Raw genomic sequence first — 21,650 nt, 5'->3', positions numbered from 1 at the left:
GTTAAGGGGTAGTTGAGAATAGGGCTCAGAGGACTAAAGTTTGGTTAAGGAGAGTCTTTGTCATCTCTCTGTGCTTCAGTTTCTTTCTCTGGGAATTGAGAATAGGAGCCCCGGCGGGTGGGGGTGGGAACAGTTCAGTGACAGAGTGAATGGTTAGCATGCACGAGGTCCTGGGTTCAATCTCCAGTACCCCCATTAAAAACAAACAAACAAACAAACAAAAACCAAACAAAAAACCAAGAGAACTATTGTTGGAATCAAATGAGATAATTCCTGCAATACGCTCAGCGCATAGCCTTCTCAGTAAATCGCTACGACTTGCTGTGTAGGGATCAGAACTCGGATCAGGTGGGACGTCCAAGCTGCTACCTTGAGAGCAAGGGGGCCTGATAGGACAGGGCTACAGGTGATCAGGAGAGGGATGTGAGCAAGTGGGCTGGAAATGCCTCCCGGAGGAAAACGGGGTCTCAACAAGCGAAGCAGGGCTGGCCAGGCAGACAGGGAAGACAGGCAGGAAGGAATGTAGAGCCATATGGCAGGAGAGTTGGAGGACTGAATGACGGCCGGCTGCAGTCTTGATCGCCGAGATGAGTACCCTGGGCTTGCACGAGGTCGGGAAACCTGACTTGGGTCCTCCGACCGCATGGGTTATTAAAGTCGCTGCGCGGCAGGAAGACCACACTCTCCCGCCCCTGGGCTGAGCGAAAACTGAAGCTGGAACCAATAGGAGAGCCGCCGCTGCAGCGAAAGGGCGGAGCAGGACAGCAGCCAATGAGTGTGCTCTTTTCAGGCGGCCAATAGGAGACGGTGTCCCAGCGGCGAACAGGCGGCGGCAGCTGCAGGGTGGTGGGGCGGGGTCCCGGGTTCCGGCCAGAGTTCCTGCGAAAGGGTGAGTCTGGAGGGGATCGCGAGGGGCCGCGCCTGGAAGGACGCCAGGGAGGATGCGGCCGGCGGGAGGCTCGGGACAGGCTGCTGGTGGCAGGAGGTGGGTAGAAGCGCCCACACTGCCTTGGGACTAGTTGATGCCCGGTGGGTGCACGTCGCGGTTCCTTCCCCTGCCAGAGGGGCTTGCCAGAGGGGTTTGGAGGTTTCAGTGTGTGGGATGCGGACCTCACTCAGACCCCATCTTCCAACCTGGGTCTGGACCCAGGGGGAACTAGGAAGAAGGAGATGGGCACCCCAAAAGCCCCAACCCCACGATCTTATCTAGAGCTTTAGTAAGATAATAATAGTGATTTTAGCTTACTGCATGCCAGGGCCGGGCCCTTTCCCTGCCTCACCTCATTGAATCCTCCCAGCAACCCTTTGAGATAGTGACTATTACGTGCCCATTTTCCAAATGAGGAAACAGGCTGAGAGGCGTTGCTTCCTGACGAATCCGACATTGCGCTATTATAACATTCTCTTTTCTGCGTCACTGTTTTAAATCAGTAATATCCGTGGAATCGTTGACAGACCCTCCCGGAAGATACTGGGGACCTCAGGAAGCCTGGCCCTTTGAAAGAGAAAAATCATTGTGATGATAAAGCCAGTAATAAGGACTTCATTCTTGCTCTTCTCCGATGTTATTTTTTCATTCCTGTTATCAAGGTGCTGACCGTATAACATGCAAAACTGTGTTGAACCATCACAACCTAATTCACTCTAGTTTAAAAAAAAAGAATGTAGGGAGAGGGAAATGGTTGGGTGGGTGGTAGAGTTTATGCTTAGCATGTACAAGGTCCTGGTTCAATCCCAAAGAACCTCTGTTTAAAAAAAAAAAAGAATGTAGAAAAAAACTCATAACTACAATAATCTGTTTTAGTTACACGATATAAAAAACATGTAAATTATAATAACAGCAGTAATCAAAATGTGAAATGGAGGAAAATTAAAAAGTGTAAAGTTTCCAAATTCCTTTGAAGTGAAGCTGTTATCAGTTTAAAATAGGGTGTTATAAGTGTAAGGTATTTTATGAGAATGTATGTAATTTCTCATAAAATACCTTACACTTATAATATTAAACTTAGGGTAACCACGAGGGGAAAATCCTGTAGTAATTACATCAAAACACAAAGCCAGACAGCAGAATAGGAAACGAGGAACAACGGATCTGCAAAACAACCAGAAAACAACAAAATGGCAATGGTAAGTCCTTACCTGTATGCAATATGGTAACAGTGGTGCATAATTCACTCACAGCTTTAGTTTAAAAGTTAAAAAAAGGTGGAGGGGGGGGTTATAGCTCACTGGTAGAGCATGCACTTAGCATGCGGGAGGTCCTTGGTTCAATTCCTAGTACCTCCATTTAAAAAAAAAAGTAGAAACTTCACAATCATCTCTTCAGGGCAACACTCTCAGCATCTCCATATCTCCATTTTCCAGATGGGGAAACTGAGGCCCAGCATGGCTAAGTGACTTGCCTGAGTTGACACAGGATTCACCTTCCAGGTCTGTCTGACCACACCTGTCTGCCTGGTTATTTTGGAAAGGTGGGTTCAGAGCAGATTTTTGTATCGGTGAATTTGTCCAGGAAAGAGGTTTGGGAATATTATTGTTCATGACAGCTCTAATAGGTGGGGACACACCCCATCTCCAACAAGCAGATGTGGAAACTGAGGCTCAGGGAGGGGAATTGGGTGCCTAAGTTTGCACAGCAAAGGGGGTCCAGAATCTTCAGGCCTCAAGTCTGGATGGTTGGAAGGTTGAGATGCTAAAAGAGGGGCCTCTAGGCTGAGACCTAGGGGCTGATAAAATGTTTCTTCCCAGCCCAGCCAGCTGTCAAGAGCATGCCTCTGTGCCATTGCGGGGCCACCACCAGGAGCAGAAAGCCCGATGGGGACGAAGCTCAGCCCATGGCCACCAGAGGAGGCTTGAAGGTTCTTCTACACTGGGCTGGCCCCGGTGGCGGGGAGCCCTGGGTCACCTTCAGCGAGGCTACACTGACGGCAGAGGAGGTCTGCATCCACATCGCACACAAAGTCGGTAAGTCCGAGGCATTGGCCCCATGGCAGGGTGGAGGTGCTGGCAGCATCTGGGCCCCATCCACCCAATCGTCTGCCCATTCACACTCAGCAGACACTGAGCAAGCACCTACTGTGTGCCAGCCCCAAATTACTGCCTTTGGAGAGCTGATATTCTAATAGGAATCAACAGGAAACACAATAAAGAAAACTGCATAGGATGCCAGAGCTGATGGCAAAAAAATGAAAAAGTTGAAGAGATAAGGGAGGGAGCCACAGGGATATCTGGGGGAAGATGGTGCTAGGCAGAGGGAACAGCAAGTACAAAGGCCCTGAAGTGGGAAATTTGCCAACAACAGTGACAAGGCCAGTGTGGCTGTAGCTGAGTGAGTGAAGGGGAGACAGGAGTAGGGGAGGGCAAGGAGGTGAAGGCACAGGTCGTGCAGGGCCTTCTGGGCCTTAGGGAGGACTTTGGATTTTACTCCAAGAGAGGTGGGAGCCATGAAAGACTGTGAGCAAAGGAGGAACATGACTGCCTCAGGGGTCACAGATGCTCTCTGGCTGCTGTGGGGGGAGCAGACTGTGACAGGTGAGAGCAGGAGCAGAGAGACCAGGGCGGAGGTGACCTCTAGATAGGAGATGATGGGAAGCGGTCAGGCAGGGTCAGATCTTACAGTGCCTTAACCACCAGAGGACTGGGGAAGCTATAGCTCAGTGGTAAAGTGCATGCTTAACAAACATGAGGTCCTGGGTTCAATCCCCAGTAACTCCATTAAAAAAAAACAATGGAAAAATTAATTTAAAAAAAAAACACCAGGGGGAGTAGTTTAGAGTTTAGACTTTTTCCTAGGAGCAGTCGAGAACCATGGAATTATCCAGAGAGCCTGCAGTAGATGTACTCAAAAGTGTAATTTCTGCCAGAGGAGAAGGTCTCTCCAAGGGGACTTCGCTTACATGCCACGTCCTCCAGGACATCCTCTCAAACCCCCTTCGCCACAACTGGATGAGGGCCTTCTGGTAGATTTCTGTAACACCTCGGACTTTCCCATTGATGACTGATTCTTAAAGAAGTTAGACAGGTTTGCTGGGTGATATGAAACATGCTTGGCTGAGGGCCCAGAAAGCCTGATCTGTTAGAGAAAGCAAAGGACTTTAAGAGTAACTGGAGGATCAGTTTCAAGAATTTGGAAGGGAAAGAGGAATTGGAACCAGAGCTTAATTGGTTGGGCCCAGCTGATGGATGGCTGACTAAGAGAGTTGGGCTGCCTCAGGGCACAAAGGGGAACCATGGAAAGTTTAAGCCAGAGAGTGAAACAGTTGGGTTCTTTAGGAAGTTGTCTCACAGGGAGGCATGTTCCTTCTTTGAGGGACAGTACACTTAGATGTGATGACTTTGGAGAGCAATTTGCCATCATGTAACTTGGTTGAAATGTACATCCTCTGAGGGCACACAGTACTACTCCTAGGTATGCAGACACTCAGCTCATGTGTTCCAGATGCACACAGGAATGTTCAGAGCTGCCTAGTTTATCCTAGTGAAAAACAGGAGACCATTTCAAACTCTGTGTACAAGAGAACTCACACATTAATTGCAGTATGGTTGAGCTCTGGAACACTATACAGCCAAGAAAAGTAATTTGACCAAAGTTACGTATGTCATGTGTGAAGCTTAAAACCTACTGTAGCATGAAAAAGCAAATTGCAGAAGGACACCTATAGTGTAATATCACATTCAAGTTTATAATATTCAAGACTCGATCATAGGGTAGAGGGGAGGATATAGCTCAGTGGTAGAGTGCAAGCCTAGCATGCACAAAGTCCTGGGTTCAATCCCCAGCACCTCCATTAAAAATAAATAAGTAAATAAAAACTGAATTACCCCCCTCCCAAAAAAATCCCCAAGCAAACTAAAATTAAGAAAAGAAGGAAAACAAGACTAGATCATAGGGAATATGAAAATGATAAATTCTAGTTCAGGAGTATGGTTACTTTGTTGGAGGGAAAAGGAGGTGGATGTAGCTGGGGGCTTCAGTTATACTTGCCAAATTTTATTTCTTTATCAGGTGGCTGGTACTTAGGTGATTATAGATTATTCTGGAAGGACTGTTTTGGATATAACATTTAAGTGATGTGTATAAAAAAGATGCTTGGGTTGTGGGCATGGGGAATGACAGTAAGCCTGGAGGCTGGGCTAGGGCTGGGCTTCGGATTGGAAGGAAGTAGGTGGGTCCCAGAGAGATGGAGAATGCAGAAAGAGCAGGATTTGTGACCAGTCTGATGTGGAGGGGCCGTGGGAGGAGTTGAAAATGAGGATCAAATCCTGACTTAAAGAACCAAGTGGTGGGGAGGCAGGTTTGGGGACCTCAGGTGAGATCTGTTTGGCATGTCCAAGGGGGCCTGAAATGTCCAGAGAGAGAAAGTCAAGTGGTAGTTGGCTATTTCTCTGAGGCTGGAGTTCAGAGAGAGACCAGGAAAAGTACCAGCAGTTTGTAGAGCTGTGTTAGTCAGTCTATGATAGGTTTTGCTATAGTAACAAGCAGCAATTCTCTTGGGTTAAGACAATGAAGGTTTACCTGAAATCTAATGCAGCTCAGATGATTCACCTCTATCTTGTAGCTTCACCACCAGGCACAAGGGGTCTCCAACATCCCTGGGGCAGGGAAAAGGGCAGGAGAGTTAATTTTGGAACTTGGAAACATGCATACCCCATCTGCCCACCTCCCATTGGCCAGAAACCAGCCCCATGACGCCATCCTAGCTGCAAGGGAGGCTGGGAATTGTAGTCTTTCTGTGAGGCCACAGCACAGTCAACATATTGCATTGCCTTGTGTTGGCAGGGGAGGAGGCCCAGGGAGGGATTGTGAAGGGAGGGTCTGGGGGTCCACAGGGGTAATGGCAGCAGACACCGACTCCTGACTTGTTTCTCCCCTCTCTAGGCATCACTCCACCCTGCTTCAATCTCTTCGCCCTCTTTGATGCCCAGGCCCAGGTCTGGCTACCTCCAAACCACATCCTAGATATCTCTGGAGACACGAGCCTGACGTTGCACTACCGCATGAGGCGGGTGATGTCCCCTTGGAAGGCTTGTCCCCTTTTTTCTGTCCCCACCTTCCTGGAGCTGGTCTGAATCCACGCTAAGTCCCAGCTGCGCCCCCTCCCTTCCTGCAGGTTTTATTTCCGGAACTGGCATGGCATGAATCCTCAGGAGCCGGCTGTGTACCGCTGCGGGCCCCCAGGGGCTGAGGCTTCCTCAGAACAGGCAGAGAAGGGGATACAACTCCTGGACCCAGCCTCCTTTGAGTACCTCTTTGAGCAGGTGTGAGCAGGGCTGGGGGGGGCAGGACTGTTTGTAGGGGACAGGGCAATTAAAGAGTCCCTATTTCCCTCCCAATTTACCATAGCTGATAGATTTCAATACATTCTTCTGGGATTCTTTGGCTGCCTGAACCAAAGGGTTTTGAGACTCTTAGAATGCTGTGATCAGTTAATGATGTCTGCCACAGGCATAGGGTTGGACAGAGGAAGCATACATGCTGTATATTTGGCCATCACAAAAAATGGGGGCTCAATCCCTTTCCTAGAGTGGCCAGAAGCTTGGGAGTGAACAGGTTCCCATGTCACCCTTACTGTTTGACTCCCCCATCCCCAGGGCAAGCATGAATTTGTCAATGACGTGGCATCGCTGTGGGAGCTGTCAAGTGAGGAGGAGATCCACCACTTTCAGAACGAGAGCCTGGGCATGGCCTTCCTGCACCTCTGCCACCTTGCTCTCCGCGATGGTGTCCCCCTTGAGAAGGTGGCCAAGAAGATCAGGTGTCTGGAAATGGGGTGGGGATGCTGCATAGGTGGGTAGAATGCCTGGGCATCTGGGGGCCAGGATAGACCTTGCATACTGCCATGCCTTCAACAAACATTTATCGAGCACCTACTGTATGCTGGTACTCATTTTGGGTGTTGGGAACACATCAATGAACAAGGCAGACAAAAATCTCTGCCTTCCTGGAGCTCACATCTGATGGAGACAGTCAATAAACAAAACACAGAAGTATAAGGTATAGCATTTTAGATGGTGTTAAGGACAATTAGGAAAAATTAAGAGGAGAAGAGAAGAAGGGAGGAGTGTCAGAGTGAGGGGTGTACAGTTTAAAACGGTTGTCAGGGAATTCCTCACTGAGAAGGTGGCATTCCAATTCAAAGATTCTAAGGAAATGAAGGAGGGAGCCAGGTGGGTATCTATCTGGGAGAAGACAATTCTCCACAGAGGGTTAGCCAGTGCAAAGGCCCTGAGATTGGACTGTACCTGATATGTTGGAGGCTAGAGCAGGGTGGGCTTGGAGGACTCCCTAGAGTTCAAGGGAAGGAAGGAGACAGGGGTCCAGGGAGCTGCTCGCCTCCACTGCAGTGCAGGCTGGGGCAATCACAGCTTACTGTCTGGAGGAGGCAGCAGGAGAAATGGGTCTTTCAGGACCTGTGGTTCTTAAAGCACATATTTTTCAGTCCCTGTCCTCTTATCACTCTAGAGGACTAGGGCTGTGAAGCTCAGGGCACTGGCAAGCCCAGAGGAGGCACCCTACCCAAGAGATCAGAGAATACTCCTGGGGGGAGGCAACGTTTTTGCTGAGACCTGAAGGTTGTGTTGGCTTTATCCATTTGTGGATTGCATTGGCAAAGCATTCAAGGCAGAGGGAATAGCATGTACAAAGGCCCAGGGCAGGAGGCAGCAAAGACCTGTTTCCAGGGGAACTGAACTGGGAATGGGATTGCCCAGGTTCAGGAGTCGGCCAGGCACTAGTCAGGGGGCCTTTTTCCCCTGAGGGCACTCGGGAGCCCTGGAAAGCTTGGAACTGGGGGCAGAGGCAGCTAGAACCTTGAGCTTTAGGATCCCTCTGTTCAAGGGGTGGAAGAGGCAGCTTGGAACATAGAGGGTGAGGCTTGGAAATCTGTGATCTAAGCGGACTATACTGGTGGGCAGGTGCAGGGTAGGGGAAGGGGTGATGGGTAGGACTTTGTGAAGAGCAGAGGGGCTTCCCAGAGTGGTACCTTTTATTGATAATTATATATACATATGTATTTTAACAGAGATACTGGGGATTGAACCCAGGACCTTGTGCATGCTGAACATGCGCTCTACCACTGTCCCCACCTGCCCCCAAGGCAGAGCCCTTTAGAGCTTAAGGAAGTTGCCCAAGAGCTGGGATTTTAGCCACCAGTCTCCTCTGGAGTCCAGGCCCTGGGCATGGATGCCACCCAGCTTCCCCACGCTGGCCCTCTATCACATTCTCTCCTTCCAACTCCAGAATAGCTTGCCTTTTTCTAGACAAGACATCTGAGGTTCAGAGAGGTTAAGCCACTTGCCCCGTGTCACCCAGCCAGGCCTGCAACCCAGGCCCCTGACCTGACCCTCCTGGTGGTCCCCACAGCTTTAAGGACTGCATCCCACGCTCCTTCCGACGGCAGATCCAGCAGCACAACGCGTTGACACGGCTGCGCCTGCGCAGCATCTTCCGCAGGTTCCTGAGGGCCTTCCAGCCGGGATGCCTTTCCCAGCAGGTCGTCATGGTTAAATACCTGGCCACGCTGGAGCAGCTGGCACCCCGCTTTGGCACAGAGCGCGTGCCCGTGTGCCATCTCGAGCTGCTGGCCCAGGCCGAGGGGGAGCCCTGCTACATCCGGGATGGCGGGCAGGCCTCTCTGGACCCCGAGTCTGCCCCCGGACCCCCCACCCACGAGGTGCTGGTGTCGGGCACTGACGGCATCCAGTGGCGGCTAATACAGGCAGAGGTGAGCAGGATGCCTGTTTCACCTGGTGGTCCAGGGCAGCTGGGCGATGGCATTCCTGCTCAGCCTTGGCCCTGGCCTCTGAAGTGACTCTGGTGTAGGTGTTTTTTTTCCCCACGTGGCTCTGAGATGTGTCTGTCTGTGCTTTGGGGTCTGTTTCTTGGGGAATGTCCTCTGTCTGCCTGCCCCCTAGGGACCCGATTTCTGGAGTCTGTCCTATAGAGACCGCTTTGTCTGGCATGTGTGGCTGAGAGGGCTAGGAGCCTCCTTTCTGCCCTCTCTGAGTTCCAGCTTCTCTTTGGGTGGGTGCCCTGTCCAGCCTGTGACACTGGGACTCATGGGGGGATTCCTGAAAAGGCTGCTGCTCCCTCCAGCTCCCACCTCTCTGCCGGGGCACTAAAGAGGCACAGCCCTGCTCCATTCATCTGCCCCACGTGCTGGTTTCCAGGGTCCCTGTGGTGGTGCTGATGGTGACAGCAGCAGGAATCCCCGTGCTGGCCCATCTGGGAAGAAAGCCAAGATCCAAGAAGAGGGCAACCAGCCAGCGGACAGGCCTCGGGAGGCACTGTGGGCCTACTTCTGTGACTTCCAGGACATCACTCACATGGTGCTGAAAGAACGCCGTGTCAGCATTCATTGTCAGGACAACAAGTGCCTGGTGGGGCCCGGGACTGGGGGCCGGGCTGGCGAAGGGCGCCTCTGACCTGCAACACCTGCCTGACGTCCCCCTGGCCTACAGGAGCTGACCCTGCCTTCCCGGGCTGCGGCCCTGTCCTTGGTGTCATTGGTGGATGGCTACTTCCGCCTGACCGCCGACTCGAGCCACTACCTATGCCACGAGGTGGCTCCTCCACGGCTGGTGTTGAGTATCCAGGATGGTATCCATGGACCCCTGCTGTGAGTGTGGGGTCAGGGGGAGGGCAAGTGGGTGGTGTGGGCCGAGGTGGTGGCAGCTGCCCACGGGACTGTGAGCTCCAGGGACCATGGGGTTTGAATGAGGTGTGTGCACGGTTGTGTCTCAGTGCATGCCTGTGTGTCTTAGGGTGTGAGGGCACGTGTGTGAATGCACATGTGTGGGTAGGCATTCGTGTCTTCATGTGTGTGTTTGCTTGTGTGTGCGTACGTGTATGTGTACAAGGATTCACTCGTACCACACGGAGCATGCATTCACATCAGTACGTGGATAGGGGTGAGTGCACCTGTTCACCCATGTGTGTCCGTGTGTAGAAGTGCATGTGAGCCTGCCCATGTGTGTGCGTGCAGACATGTGTGTGCAGATAGGGGGGAGAGAGGGCGCTGGCAGTGGCGTGGGTGGTGTGTCGTGCTGAGAGTGCCTGGGTCTGGGACTGTCACTGTGCACTTATGGGTGTTTAACAGCCCATTTGGCATACAGCTGTGTCAGTGCTCTGGTGACTGCGTTTAAAATCATCATGGCTTGTTTCGCACGTGACAGGACTAGTGACTTTTGCGGGGCTGTGTGTTGCCCCACACGCTGGTGGCCATTCAGATATGTGTGTGAACACCTGTGCAGGGTCCTGGTAATTGTGATCACTGTCTGAGTGCCCTGCTTGGACATGTGGGGCTGAGGATGTCAAGTGTCAGGGCTTATATGGTCATCAGGGGTGTGGGTGGCCATACTGTTGGGTTAGGGTTTGTGACTGTCAGCTTGTCTGGTCCTTGGCCCTGTGCTTGGGTGTCCCCCATTCTACCTGTGACTCTGGGGCTGGCCCCTGGCGGTGTTTAGGTCTGACCCCTCCGAGCCTAGTCTCTAGGCCAGAGGAGGGTGAAGGGGTCGTTTCTCTGAAGTGTGTGCCACCCGTCAGGGGTCTGTGGGCCACATCAGCATGTGGCTTAGTCTGTTCAGGCAGCTCTAACAGAATACCATTGACTCGGTGGCTTAGAAGCCACAGACACTTATTTCTCACAGTTCTGGAGGCTAGAAGTCCAAGTTCAAGGTGCTGGCAGATCTGGTGTCTGGCGAGAGCCCCACTTCCAGGATCACAGCCAGAAGTTCAGTCTTCTGTCTTTGTCATATGGTGAACTGGACGAGAGAGATCTCTGATGTCCCTTTCATAAGACACTGATCACATTCGTGAGGGCCCCACCCTCATGACATAATCATCTCCCAAAGGCACACCTCCTAATGCCATCACCTTGGGTTTAGGGCTTCAACACAGGAATTTTAGGGAGAACACATTCAGTCCATAGCAGTGTGTGAGCCAACATGTGTGTAGTTGTCAGGGCCCGTGTGGCTGTGACACCTTGTAGTACCTGTTTGTGCTCATGACACTTGTCACCTCTGGGTCTGGGTGCCGATACCCGTGCTGCTGTGTTATGCTGGGTCAGCACTGTGTCTGCGATCACCAGCCTTTGGGTGTGTGACAGGCTGTGCATTGTGTGCCACCCCGCAAGTGGCTGTGTCTGTGGCTGGGTGTGTGCCCATCTGGAATCTGACGGCGGTTTCCTGTCTGTGTGTGTGTCACCTTGTCAGCCATGGTGTTTGACAGTTATTATGCACGAGCGTGTGCCTCTTCAGGTACCTGTGTCTGTGTGTGTTTTTGTGTGTGTGACAGTGTTACATCCGTGTGTGTGTGTATTCAGACACAGTGTCATCACATAAGTTGTGTCTGACATTTATCTCAGCTGGGAGGGTGCCCCCAGGTGCCCTGATGGTGCCCCCTTGTCATCCTCCCTCCCCTGCCCAGGGAGCCATTCGTGCTGGCCAAGCTTCAGCCCGAGGATGGCCTCTACCTCATTCACTGGAGCACCAGCCACCTCAACCGCCTCATCCTCACGGTGGCCCAGCGTGACCAGGTGGGCCTGGGGTGGGGGTCCTGGGCTGGGGCTCCCTGCCTGGACCCCTGCTTACTGCCCCCACCCCCACCCCCCACCTTAGGCATCTGGCCCGAAGGGCTTGCGCCTGCGGAAGTTCCCCATAGAGGTACAGGCTGGGACCATCACGCTGGAGGGCTGGGACCGGCCCTTCCCCAGTGTGCGGGAGCTGCGGGCTGCCCTGCAGGGATGCTCCCTGCGGGCCGGCAACGACTGTTTTTCCCTGCGCCGCTGCTGCCTGCCCCGGCCAGGAGGTATGGAGATGGTTGGGGGGCCACGGGGTCCGGGAGGCCTTTCCCCTCCGTGCCAGTCCTCAGTGACAGCTTCCACCCCCAGAGATCTCCAACCTCATCATCATGCGGGGGTCTCAGGCCAGCACCAGGCCACTCAACCTCAGCCACCTCAGCTTCCACCGCGTCCGCCAGGAAGACATCACCCAGGTAGTGCAGCGGAGGCGCCCCTGCGGGTGTGGGGCACTGGGAGGCAGGCAGCCCTGAGCCATTGTCATGGAGGTGTTCCATGCCATGTCCCCCCCAGCTGTCCCACTTGGGCCAGGGCACAAGGACCAACGTGTATGAGGGCCTCTTGCGAGTGGAGGGCGGAGGCCCCAAGGAGGACAAGGCAGGAGGCAGGGACCCTGCAACGCCTGACGAGGGCTGTGGGCAGGACCTGCGAGTGGTTCTCAAGGTGCTAGACCCCGGTCACCATGACATCGCCCTGGTAAGTGAGCGCGGCTAGGGGACGGGGTGGGGGCAGGAGGGGAGTGGCGGTGGTTGGGGCAAGATGAAGGGGACAGGGTGTGCACCTGCCCTGCCCTGTCCCCACAGGCCTTCTATGAGACAGCCAGCCTCATGAGCCAGGTCTCCCACGTGCACCTGGTCTTCGTGCACGGCGTCTATGTGCACGGCTCCGAGAGTAAGTGGGCCCCGCCCCCCCACCCCGCGCCCCTCCATTTACAGCTCGATCCGACTTATACCCTCAACCTGCGTCCTTATCCCTGACTACACACTGACCCTGGCCTATACCCCAACCCCAGTCTGTGCCCATCTGACTCTCACCTATACCCTGAACCCTGTCTACAACTTGACCCTTACCTGCACCCTGATCCCAGCTACACCCTCACCCTCCACCTACACCCTGACTCCGTACTGCACCCCAAGTTCCATCTGTCACCCAAACACCTCCACAGCCCAGCTCCATCTGCCCTCCTACCCCATCAACACTGTGACACCACACAGACCCAGCCTTGTTGGCCACCATGATCCTCCCAGACCTCGGCCCCTCTCCCTCTCCCCTCACTCTGCGTGCACCTTGTAGCTCCTTGTTCAGGGTGACCACAGCCAGCCCACAGGCCCACTGACCTCAACCGCACGTGTCCCTCTTTCCTGCTTTCCCGTCAACGCTGGCCTCCACGCCAGCCCTGCACACCTCCCACTCCACCAGCACCCCTACCAGGAAGACACCTATGGGATCCCAACTTCACTCATGCCCCAACCTGGAGCTCCACACCTCCATTTGTCTGCACCTGCCCCCACTTCCCCAACCCCATCCTGGACCCACATGCCACCACTCACCTCAGCCTACCCTCCATCCCGCATTTCTCCTCTCCCCAGAGTCCCTCCCAAGCCTCCCCTACCGCACCCCTGCCTGACCCCTTCCCCACCTGCAGTCCCAGCCCCCATGTCCTGCCCCTGGTGTCTTGGAGGGTGAGCAGGTGGGCAGCACCTGCAGTGGCCGGGCCTTTGCAGACATCATGGTGACGGAGTATGTGGAGCATGGGCCCTTGGACGTGTGGCTGCGGCGGGAGAGGGGCCACGTGCCTCTGGCCTGGAAGTTGACAGTGGCCCAGCAGCTGGCCAGCGCCCTCAGCTACCTGGTGCGTAGCCTACAGGCAAGGCCTGGGTCCGTGAGGTGGGCCAGGGCAGCCTCTGCATTGGATGTGGAGGCCTCGACACATCCTCCAATTCACACACTGACCTGGGGAGATCTTCCCTGAACCTCCTCTGCTCATACACCCCTGTGGCTCCCACCTCCCCTGAGAGAGCATCTAACTCCTCCATTTGGTGTCCAAGACCCTGTCACTCTCTCTTGCCATTCATCCCAGCCCCTCCTGGTCCAGTCACCCCCTGTGTGCCAGGCTCTGTCCTAGGCCCTGGGGGACACAACAGAGAACAAAACAGATGGAAGTCTCTGTCCTTAGGGAGCTGGCATTTGAGTTGGGAAGGACAAACGAGAAATAATAATAAAGTACATTACATAATATATCAGAAAGTGGTAAGAACTATGGGGGAAAAGTAGAGGTGGAGAGAAAGACTTGCTACAGTTTGGGGAACAGGTGAAGTTTTAAATAGGTGGGTTGGGGAGGTCTCACTGTGCATCTGGGGGAAGTGTGTTCCAGGCAGAGGGAGCACCCAGTACAAAGGTCCTGGGGAAGGAGCTTTCCTCACATGGGCTTGAGGACAGCAGAGGGGTCCTCTGGCCTCTTGTCCCTGACCAAAAGCCTTGGCCCCAGTGCTGGGAAAACAGGAAGGACTCACTGGGCACCCAGGACTGGCCTGTTACTATGACAATGTACTGGAATCTGCGTAATGACCCTGATTGTCTTTTTTTCACATGGGCTGTCCCTGTGGGGACCACATGGGATGGGATGGGGGTGAGACCTACACCCCCAGTGGCCATGCCCTCTTTCCACCCCATCCCACCCCAGGAAGACAAGAGTCTGGTTCATGGCAACGTTTGTGGCCGGAACATCCTGCTGGCACGGCTGGGGCAGGCGGAGGGCACCAGCCCCTTCATTAAGCTGAGTGACCCGGGCGTGGGCCTGAGCGCCCTCTCCAGGGAGGGTGAGGACCTGGGCGGGGCTGGGTACAGGGACGGGCTTTCCCCACTTATTTTACCTTGCTGACTGACCTCTGACCCTGGCCCCCCAGAGCGAGTAGAGCGGATCCCTTGGACAGCCCCAGAGTGCCTGTCTGGTGGAGCCAACAGCTTAAGCACCGCGGCAGACAAGTGGGGCTTTGGAGCCACCCTCCTGGAGATTTGCTTTGATGGGGAGGCCCCTCTGCAGGGCCGTAGCCCCTCCGAGGTATGTCCCGGGGACCCCTGGGCCCTCTCCACAAAGAGGGCAGGCATCTCCAAGGAGTCTAGAGGATATATTTAGTGTCCAGAGCTGCCTCCCCTCTGGCTGAGCGGCCTCACACATGTTCCCTCATCTCTCTGGGGCTCCATCAGGTCATCTATCTGTTGCGGTTAACTGTAGTCCCAACTTCATAATGTCGTTGTGGCACACAGCAGATAGGCCACGGGCTTCAGTTTTCAGCAGTGACTGGGGTCAGTCATGACTGGGTCAGTGATGGGGGAAGCATGGGCTGTCAGGAGGAAGGGGCCCCAAAGGATGCACCTGACCCAGCTGAGGTGTCGGGCAAGGCTTCCCAAAGGAGGTTTTAATCCAAGTGCAGAAGTGTCACAGTGTCCCAACCTAGGAAGGGCAGCCTAGACAGAGGGCACAGCCTGTGCAAAGGCCCGGGGGCTTTGGTGCTTTCAGGGAACTGCAGTATGCAGGACCTCCCTGGAACCAGAGGTGGGTAGAAGCCAGGGCAGGAAGGGCCAAGTGTGAAATGCTCCAGCACAACAGTCTGCTGGACTTGGGTTCAAGTCCTGGCTCTGCAGCAGTGGACAAATCTGCGTCCCTTTGCCGAGGCTCACTTGCCTCATCTGTAAAATGGGAATGGCAAGAACGAAGACCTGGCTGGTCCAGCCCTGCTACTCCAGGGACTAGATTCTGCCTCGAGGGAAAAGGACTGAGAGGGTGCACTGACTCCTTCCCATCCCCTCCCCAACAGAAAGAGCGCTTCTACCAAAAGCAGCACAAGCTGCCGGAGCCCTCGTGCCCAGAGCTGGCCACACTCACCAGCCAGTGCCTGACTTACGAGCCAGCCCAGCGGCCATCCTTCCGCACCATCCTGCGTGACCTCACTCAGCTGCAGCCCCAAAGTAAGCACTGCTCCAGGGCCAGGACCCTGGGTGAAGGGGAGAGGCTGGGATCCCTGCTGACCCAGGCCTGGTGCACCCAGAGTCTCTGTAGAGTGGCCTACGGTGTGTGCAGTTTCTAATTCACTCGAGTAGGGGGAGAGGATGCTTCGAGCTCTCCTTAATGTTTTGCTTGGGGAAAACCACAACTTCTTTGGATGAATTAGACCATGGCAACTTTTTTGGTTTTTAATGAAAAGTTTGTGCCCTTTACCCAACCTCAGAACATCCCAGGTATCCATTTTGGTGTGGCCAATTCCACATTTTGGACAAGAAGTGGAATTTTCCAGCTCTTGCAAAAAAAAAGAAAAAGTGTCCTTATCTCTAGGATCAGATGCTGAGGGTAGTAGTTGCCAGCTTTCTGTTTCCCCAAGTGTGAGCCTGTTGGGGAAACGGCGGGGATCAGGACTCACCCACTGTGGCTTTTCCAGATCTCTTTGATGTCTTGTCTGTGAACCCGGACTTGCCTGTGTCAGATCCCACGGTTTTCCACAAGCGTTATTTGAAAAAGATCCGGGATCTGGGCGAGGTGAGGGCAGAGCCTGGAGGACCGGGGTGGGGGTGGGGGCGGGGGGCGGGGCTGTTAGAAAGCCCTGGCCTTAGAAAACCCTTAGCTTCAAGGGAGGCTCTGGGGAGGGAGGCCTAGGCCCCAAGGGCACCCTTCAATGTGGAGTGGGTGGGGCCTAGGATTTTCCAAACGGACAAGGTGGGGCCTGGGGAGCTATGGGTGGGGCTAATGCTCCTGGACGCTCCGGCCAGGGTCACTTCGGGAAGGTCAGCCTATATTGCTATGACCCGACCAACGATGGCACTGGTGAGATGGTGGCGGTGAAGGCCCTTAAGGCAGGCAGCGGTCCTCAGCTCCGCACGGGTTGGAGGCGAGAGATCGACATCCTGCGCACGCTCTACCACGAGCACATTGTCAAGTACAAGGGCTGCTGCGAGGACCAAGGTGGTCAGAGCCTAAATATGTGATGGGCGGAGCCAGAGCTTGGGTGTGGTTTGGTGGGCGGGGCCAGCAATACCTGGCCAGTTACAGCCTCTCAGCCCCAGGCTGGAGGATGTACTTGGCCCAGGTGCCTCCTTTTCATCTGGTGGGCGCTCTGCCAAGACTAGGGTGGGTGGGAGCCACCGTCAGCTCCCTTACCTGGAGACGGGTTGGTTCAGGACGGTTCTGTCCCACCTGAGGGGTGGGCCTAATGCGGACACGTCTTGACTTTCCCACCTAACTTAGGATGGGGGCTGCAGGCCTCAGGGTGGGTGGCCCGTGGCCCCTGCCTCTACCGCCCTTACAGGCTGCCCCTTTCCTGTGTCAGGTGAGAAGTCGGTGCAGCTCGTCATGGAGTACGTGCCCCTGGGCAGCCTCCGAGACTACTTGCCCCGGCACAGCGTCGGGCTAGCCCAGCTGCTGCTCTTCGCCCAGCAGATCTGCGAGGTGGGCCTGACCATCCTTGCTTGGAGAACCTGCCGCCCTCCTGGTTGTCCTGGCCTGACCCTCCTATCCCCTCTGCTCGCCTGGCCCTGTCCCTGGGCCAGCTCTCCTCCATCCCTATCCATTCAGCAGATCACTTGGCCACACCTCCGCCGGCCCGGCCCCCAACCCATCTAGTTTCCACTGATGATTTGACCCTGGCCCGGGAGCACCTGTGTGGCCCCACCTCTGCTCTCTGGCTCCAGCTTACTTTTGCTTGGCCCTACCTAACATCCTGCCCACTCTGTTGCCCTTTCCCTGCAAGCTTGACTGACACTGGCGGGGCAGGTGTCACCCTGATCCTGACTCACCCTGCCCCCAGGGTATGGCCTACCTGCACGCGCAGCACTATGTGCACCGAGACCTGGCTGCGCGCAACGTGCTGCTGGACAACAACAGGCTGGTCAAGATCGGGGACTTCGGCCTAGCCAAGGCCGTGCCCGACGGCCACGAGTACTACTGCGTGCGCGAGGATGGGGACAGCCCAGTGTTCTGGTGACCAGGCGGGACCCAACTGGAGGGGGGTGCCCAGGTGACCTGGAACAGACAGGGTGGAGGAGACGGATGCTGGGGCCTCAGACAAAAGGTCCTGGTTCCAGTGACACTACCCTGTCTCTTAAGGGTGGGCCCTTAACTGGGGCCAGATGGCTCCTAAGCCCCAGGTAAGGACTCCAGCCTGGTCTGGCCCAAGGCCCGAGTGCCCTTTCTCTCCAGGTATGCCCCAGAGTGCCTGAAGGAGTGTAAGTTCTACTATGCATCCGACGTCTGGTCCTTTGGGGTCACCATGTATGAGCTGCTGACCTATTGTGACTCCAGCCAGAGTCCCCCTTCGGTGAGAGCCAGGCTGGTGCCCCTGGGGAGGAGTTAGTGAGGCCTGCATTCAGTTCCCAGCTCCCCCACCTGAGCCTCATAGTCCCAGTCTGTAAAGTGGGCCATTTACACTGCAGCATGCTTTGATTGTGACAGAAAGCAGCTCAAATAGGAATAGCTTATTCCACTATTTGCAAACTCCAGGAGGACACTGAGGACACAGCTTGATCTTGACCTTCAAATGTCATCAGGAACCCCATTTTCTCCATCTTTTGGCTCTACAGTTCTCTGTGGTAGCATTTCTCAAGCACGCCTTCCCTCTATTGTGGCAACAGTGGACCCCCACCCCTCTAGGGACCGTCCCCACCCCCCAGTTGAGGAGAAGAGGGTTCTTCTCTTTCCAGCATAATTCAGGACCCTCTGATTGGCCCAGCTTGGCTCACGTGCCCTCCAGGGAGCCAGTGATTGTGTAGTCCTTGGCTAGGGAGAGGAGCCTAGAGTATATTAGGGATTTATTCCCAAAACCAATCAGAGTGCCTTTATAGGAGAGAGAAAAAAAAAAAGATTTGGAACTGGCAAAAACAACTTGCTTGGAGGCTTAGTAATAACAGCAGACACCTAATTCAGAATTATTATATGAATATTAGTTCATCTAACTTTCACAGTAACCCCAGGTAGTAGGTGTTATTACCCATTTTACAGATGAGAGAACTGAGGCCTAGAAGGTGAAGTCCTAAGTCCAAAATTACACAGCTGAGAAGTGGTAAAGGTGGGATGAGAACCCCTGCTGTCCAGCTTCAAACTCCTAACCTCTACCTAGGCAGCCCTGCCTCTTAAAAAGTGCTTGTCTTATTTCTTCTGTAGAAATTCATTGAGCTCATAGGCCACACCCAGGGACAGATGATGGTGCTGAGGCTCACTGAGCTGCTGGAACGAGGGGAGAGGCTGCCGCAGCCAGAGAAATGTCCCTGTGAGGTGAGACTCTCCCCTCCTCCCTTGCCCCCACCATCAGCCCAGAGAGAGAGAAGAGATCACAGCCTCAATTTTTCCTTCTCCAGATCTATCTGCTCATGAAGAACTGCTGGGGAACAGAGGCCTCATCCCGGCCGACCTTCCAGAACCTCATACCCATCCTCAAAACGGTCCATGAGAAATACCGAAGCCAGGCCCCCTCAGTATTCAGTGTCTGCTGAAGCCCACCAGCAGCTCTGCTTAGGGGGGACTGGAGCAGGCAGGACCCACAGAGAGGGCCTCCCACTCGCTCCCTGCCCCAAGGAGAGCTCACAAGTGGGAGGTCAGCTTCACCGACTTCCTGTGCTGTGCTCCTGTCCGGAGACCCCATCTCTGTGAACTGACTTCCCTTGCCTTAGTCTCTTTGGGCTGCTAGAACGAAATACCACAGACTGTGTGGCTTATAAATGACAAAAATATATTTCTCACAGTTCCAGAGTCTGGGAAGTCCAAGATCAAGGCATCAGCCTAGTCAGGTCTTGGCGAAGGCCCTCTTCCTGGCTCATAGCCTGTGCCTTCTCACTATGTCCTCCCAAGGTGGAAGAGGACAAAGGATCTTTCTGGAGCCTCTTTTATAAGGGCACTAATTGCTTTAGTGAGGGCCCCATCCTCATGACCTATGCAGCTCCTAATACCATCACATTGGGCATTAGGATTCCAACATATGACTCTTGAGGGGACACAGACATTCAAACCATAAAACCTTCCAAGGTAATGAGCCTGACCCAGGCTCCTGAGGGACCCAGAACAACAGGGAGCTAACCAGGCCCTTGAATCTGATCTTTCTGCCGTCCCCCAGCACCCACCCTTGGAGCCCACTATCTCCCCTAGCTAGTAATAAACTCATATTTCCTCTGCTAGAGGCATGGTCCCTGGGCTCTTCTTCAGCAGAGTCTGCTCTCCTGGGGACTGCAGCTAGGGCAAGACACTCACTGCAGAAGCCAGATTCAGCTATTCAACCTTTGCTCACCTATGAATCACCAGCCAGCAATTAAACCAGTGCCTGGAACACAGAAGGCCCTCCATATGTATGTTAAATATGTCAGCAAAGGTCCCCTAAGGGGGACCACATGCCACGTAGATAAGATTGCCAGTTTCACCCTTTTCTCACTGTGTGACCTCAGGCAAGTGGCTTCCCTTCTCTGGGCCTTAGCTCTCAACTGTGAACTGGGGATGGGCATGCTTGCTACCTTGTAGGACTAATGTAAAGGGCTAATGAGGTCATGTTTGTCAAATGCTTATCAGAAAGATATACAAACAAGTGCTTAATAAACATTTGATAGTATTGTTAATCTAGTGTTTGCCAACATGTTTCTATGGAACAGGTAAATTTGAGACGGGTCAGCCACGTTGTGAAAGGCATTTAAATTTCTTCCCCATTTCTCAAGACCCTGTGCATCTCAGCTCTCTTGACTGGACAGTTGCACACTCTTCTAGTGATATTTGCTTTTTATAGCAGTTTTCAAAATTAAATATTCATTATAGCTATAAATCTTTTTGGTTTTGGATAGGTAATATTGACATAGACAGTGAAATGTTTCCCTCCTGTGTCCCTCAGCCACCACTTGTCCCCTCCCTGGGAGACACCCAGCGTCGTCTGGTTTCCTGTTTTGACTTCCAGAGACGTTTTTATCCAGATACGAGGAAATCTATACACATATTATATTTTCTCATTTTCCCCCTATTTTTTCTTTATATATATTTCATATTTTCCCATCTTTGTTTTCTATTTTTTTCTTTTTTGTGTATTTTTAATTTTGAATTCTATTTTGTATTTTCCCATCTTTTGCAAAAATAATAGTCTGGGCTACTATAGAGAGCTCTAGACTATATCCTTGCTATTTTTTTTCCCCATGTAATAGGTCTTGGAGGTGGTCCCATATAGCCAGGCCAACTGTGTTTCCTCTTCTTACGGTCATGTTTTAGCCCATTATTCAGATGTCATCAGTGTTTGCTCCCTGCTGGGGTTCATGCAGTCATTGCTCATCCTTTGCCAAGCCCATGCTGCTTCCGCCATGAATAACCGTATGTGCACGTCATTTCACCCATGTTCAAGGGCATCAGTAGGACAGATACCCAATGGGAATAGCTGCTTGCACCATCTAACCTGGTAATTTAAGAAAGTCCTTGCCACTAGAATATATTTTGATAGTTGATAGGGCAGGTCTTTCCTTATTCTTTTTGCAAAATTATCTTGGCTTGTTCTTGGGCAACCACTTTTGAAAAACCTTTATTATGGACAATTTCAAACATATTCAAAACTAGGGAGAATAACGTAATGAACCTACACTGAACCAACAGTCAGCATCAACAGTTTCCAGCACCCATGGCCAAACTCGTTTCAACTTGACCCCCACCACAGGATCACTTTGAAGCAAATCCCAGACAGCATAGCATTTCGTCTGTAAAAACTTTGATAGGTATCTTGAAAGATACCACCACAAACAATAACTACAATGTCATGATCACAACTGAAAAGTTTAACAATAATTCTTCAATATCGTTGTATAGCTTGTGTTTAGAAATTTCTCCAATGGTCTCTTCTAGATTTGGTGTTTGTTTGTTTACAGTTTCTTCAAATAAAAATCTTAGCAAGATGCATGCACTGCATTTGGTTGGGGACAGGCTCCTTTAAGTTCTGGGTTCCTCTTCTCCTTTTTCCCCTTTGCAACATATTTGTTGAAGAAAATAGGCTGTGTGTCCTTCTGACTTGACCAGTCTGATGCCATCCTTGTGGTGAAGTTTAACCCATTCCTCTGTCCTCAAGTTGGCCAATC

At 53.2% G+C, this 21,650-nt stretch overlaps 1 protein-coding gene across 12 annotated transcripts; it reads left to right on the top strand.

The window, feature by feature from the left end:
* Window positions 1-798: 798 nt before the first annotated feature.
* TYK2 (tyrosine kinase 2) lies at window positions 799-20,165 on the top strand. Of its 12 annotated transcripts, none has more exons than XM_072947664.1 (27): window positions 799-889; window positions 1,456-1,590; window positions 2,010-2,127; window positions 2,365-2,471; window positions 2,749-2,964; window positions 5,879-6,002; window positions 6,111-6,258; window positions 6,592-6,755; window positions 8,363-8,723; window positions 9,169-9,378; window positions 9,460-9,617; window positions 11,426-11,534; window positions 11,617-11,806; window positions 11,889-11,992; window positions 12,090-12,272; window positions 12,380-12,467; window positions 13,301-13,428; window positions 14,260-14,395; window positions 14,483-14,637; window positions 15,395-15,545; window positions 16,013-16,110; window positions 16,341-16,536; window positions 16,898-17,016; window positions 17,375-17,547; window positions 17,767-17,884; window positions 18,727-18,837; window positions 18,921-20,165. In XM_072947664.1, exons 5-27 carry the CDS (start codon window positions 2,769-2,771, stop codon window positions 19,053-19,055), a joined length of 3,555 nt encoding a protein of 1,184 aa, XP_072803765.1. In that variant the 5' UTR covers window positions 799-889; window positions 1,456-1,590; window positions 2,010-2,127; window positions 2,365-2,471; window positions 2,749-2,768; the 3' UTR covers window positions 19,056-20,165. The 12 variants fall into 12 exon arrangements, with proteins under 12 accessions (XP_072803765.1, XP_072803764.1, XP_072803767.1 ...); XM_072947663.1 differs by having other exon boundaries at window positions 806-889; window positions 1,432-1,590; XM_072947666.1 differs by having other exon boundaries at window positions 812-985; window positions 1,432-1,590; window positions 2,365-2,430; window positions 2,754-2,964.
* The last annotated feature ends 1,485 nt before the right edge of the window (window positions 20,166-21,650 follow it).

This window comes from Vicugna pacos, chromosome 22 (genome assembly GCF_048564905.1).
Source record: "Vicugna pacos chromosome 22, VicPac4, whole genome shotgun sequence".
NCBI classification, from domain to species: domain Eukaryota; kingdom Metazoa; phylum Chordata; class Mammalia; order Artiodactyla; family Camelidae; genus Vicugna; species Vicugna pacos.
This window is presented reverse-complemented; position numbering and strand designations above follow the sequence as displayed.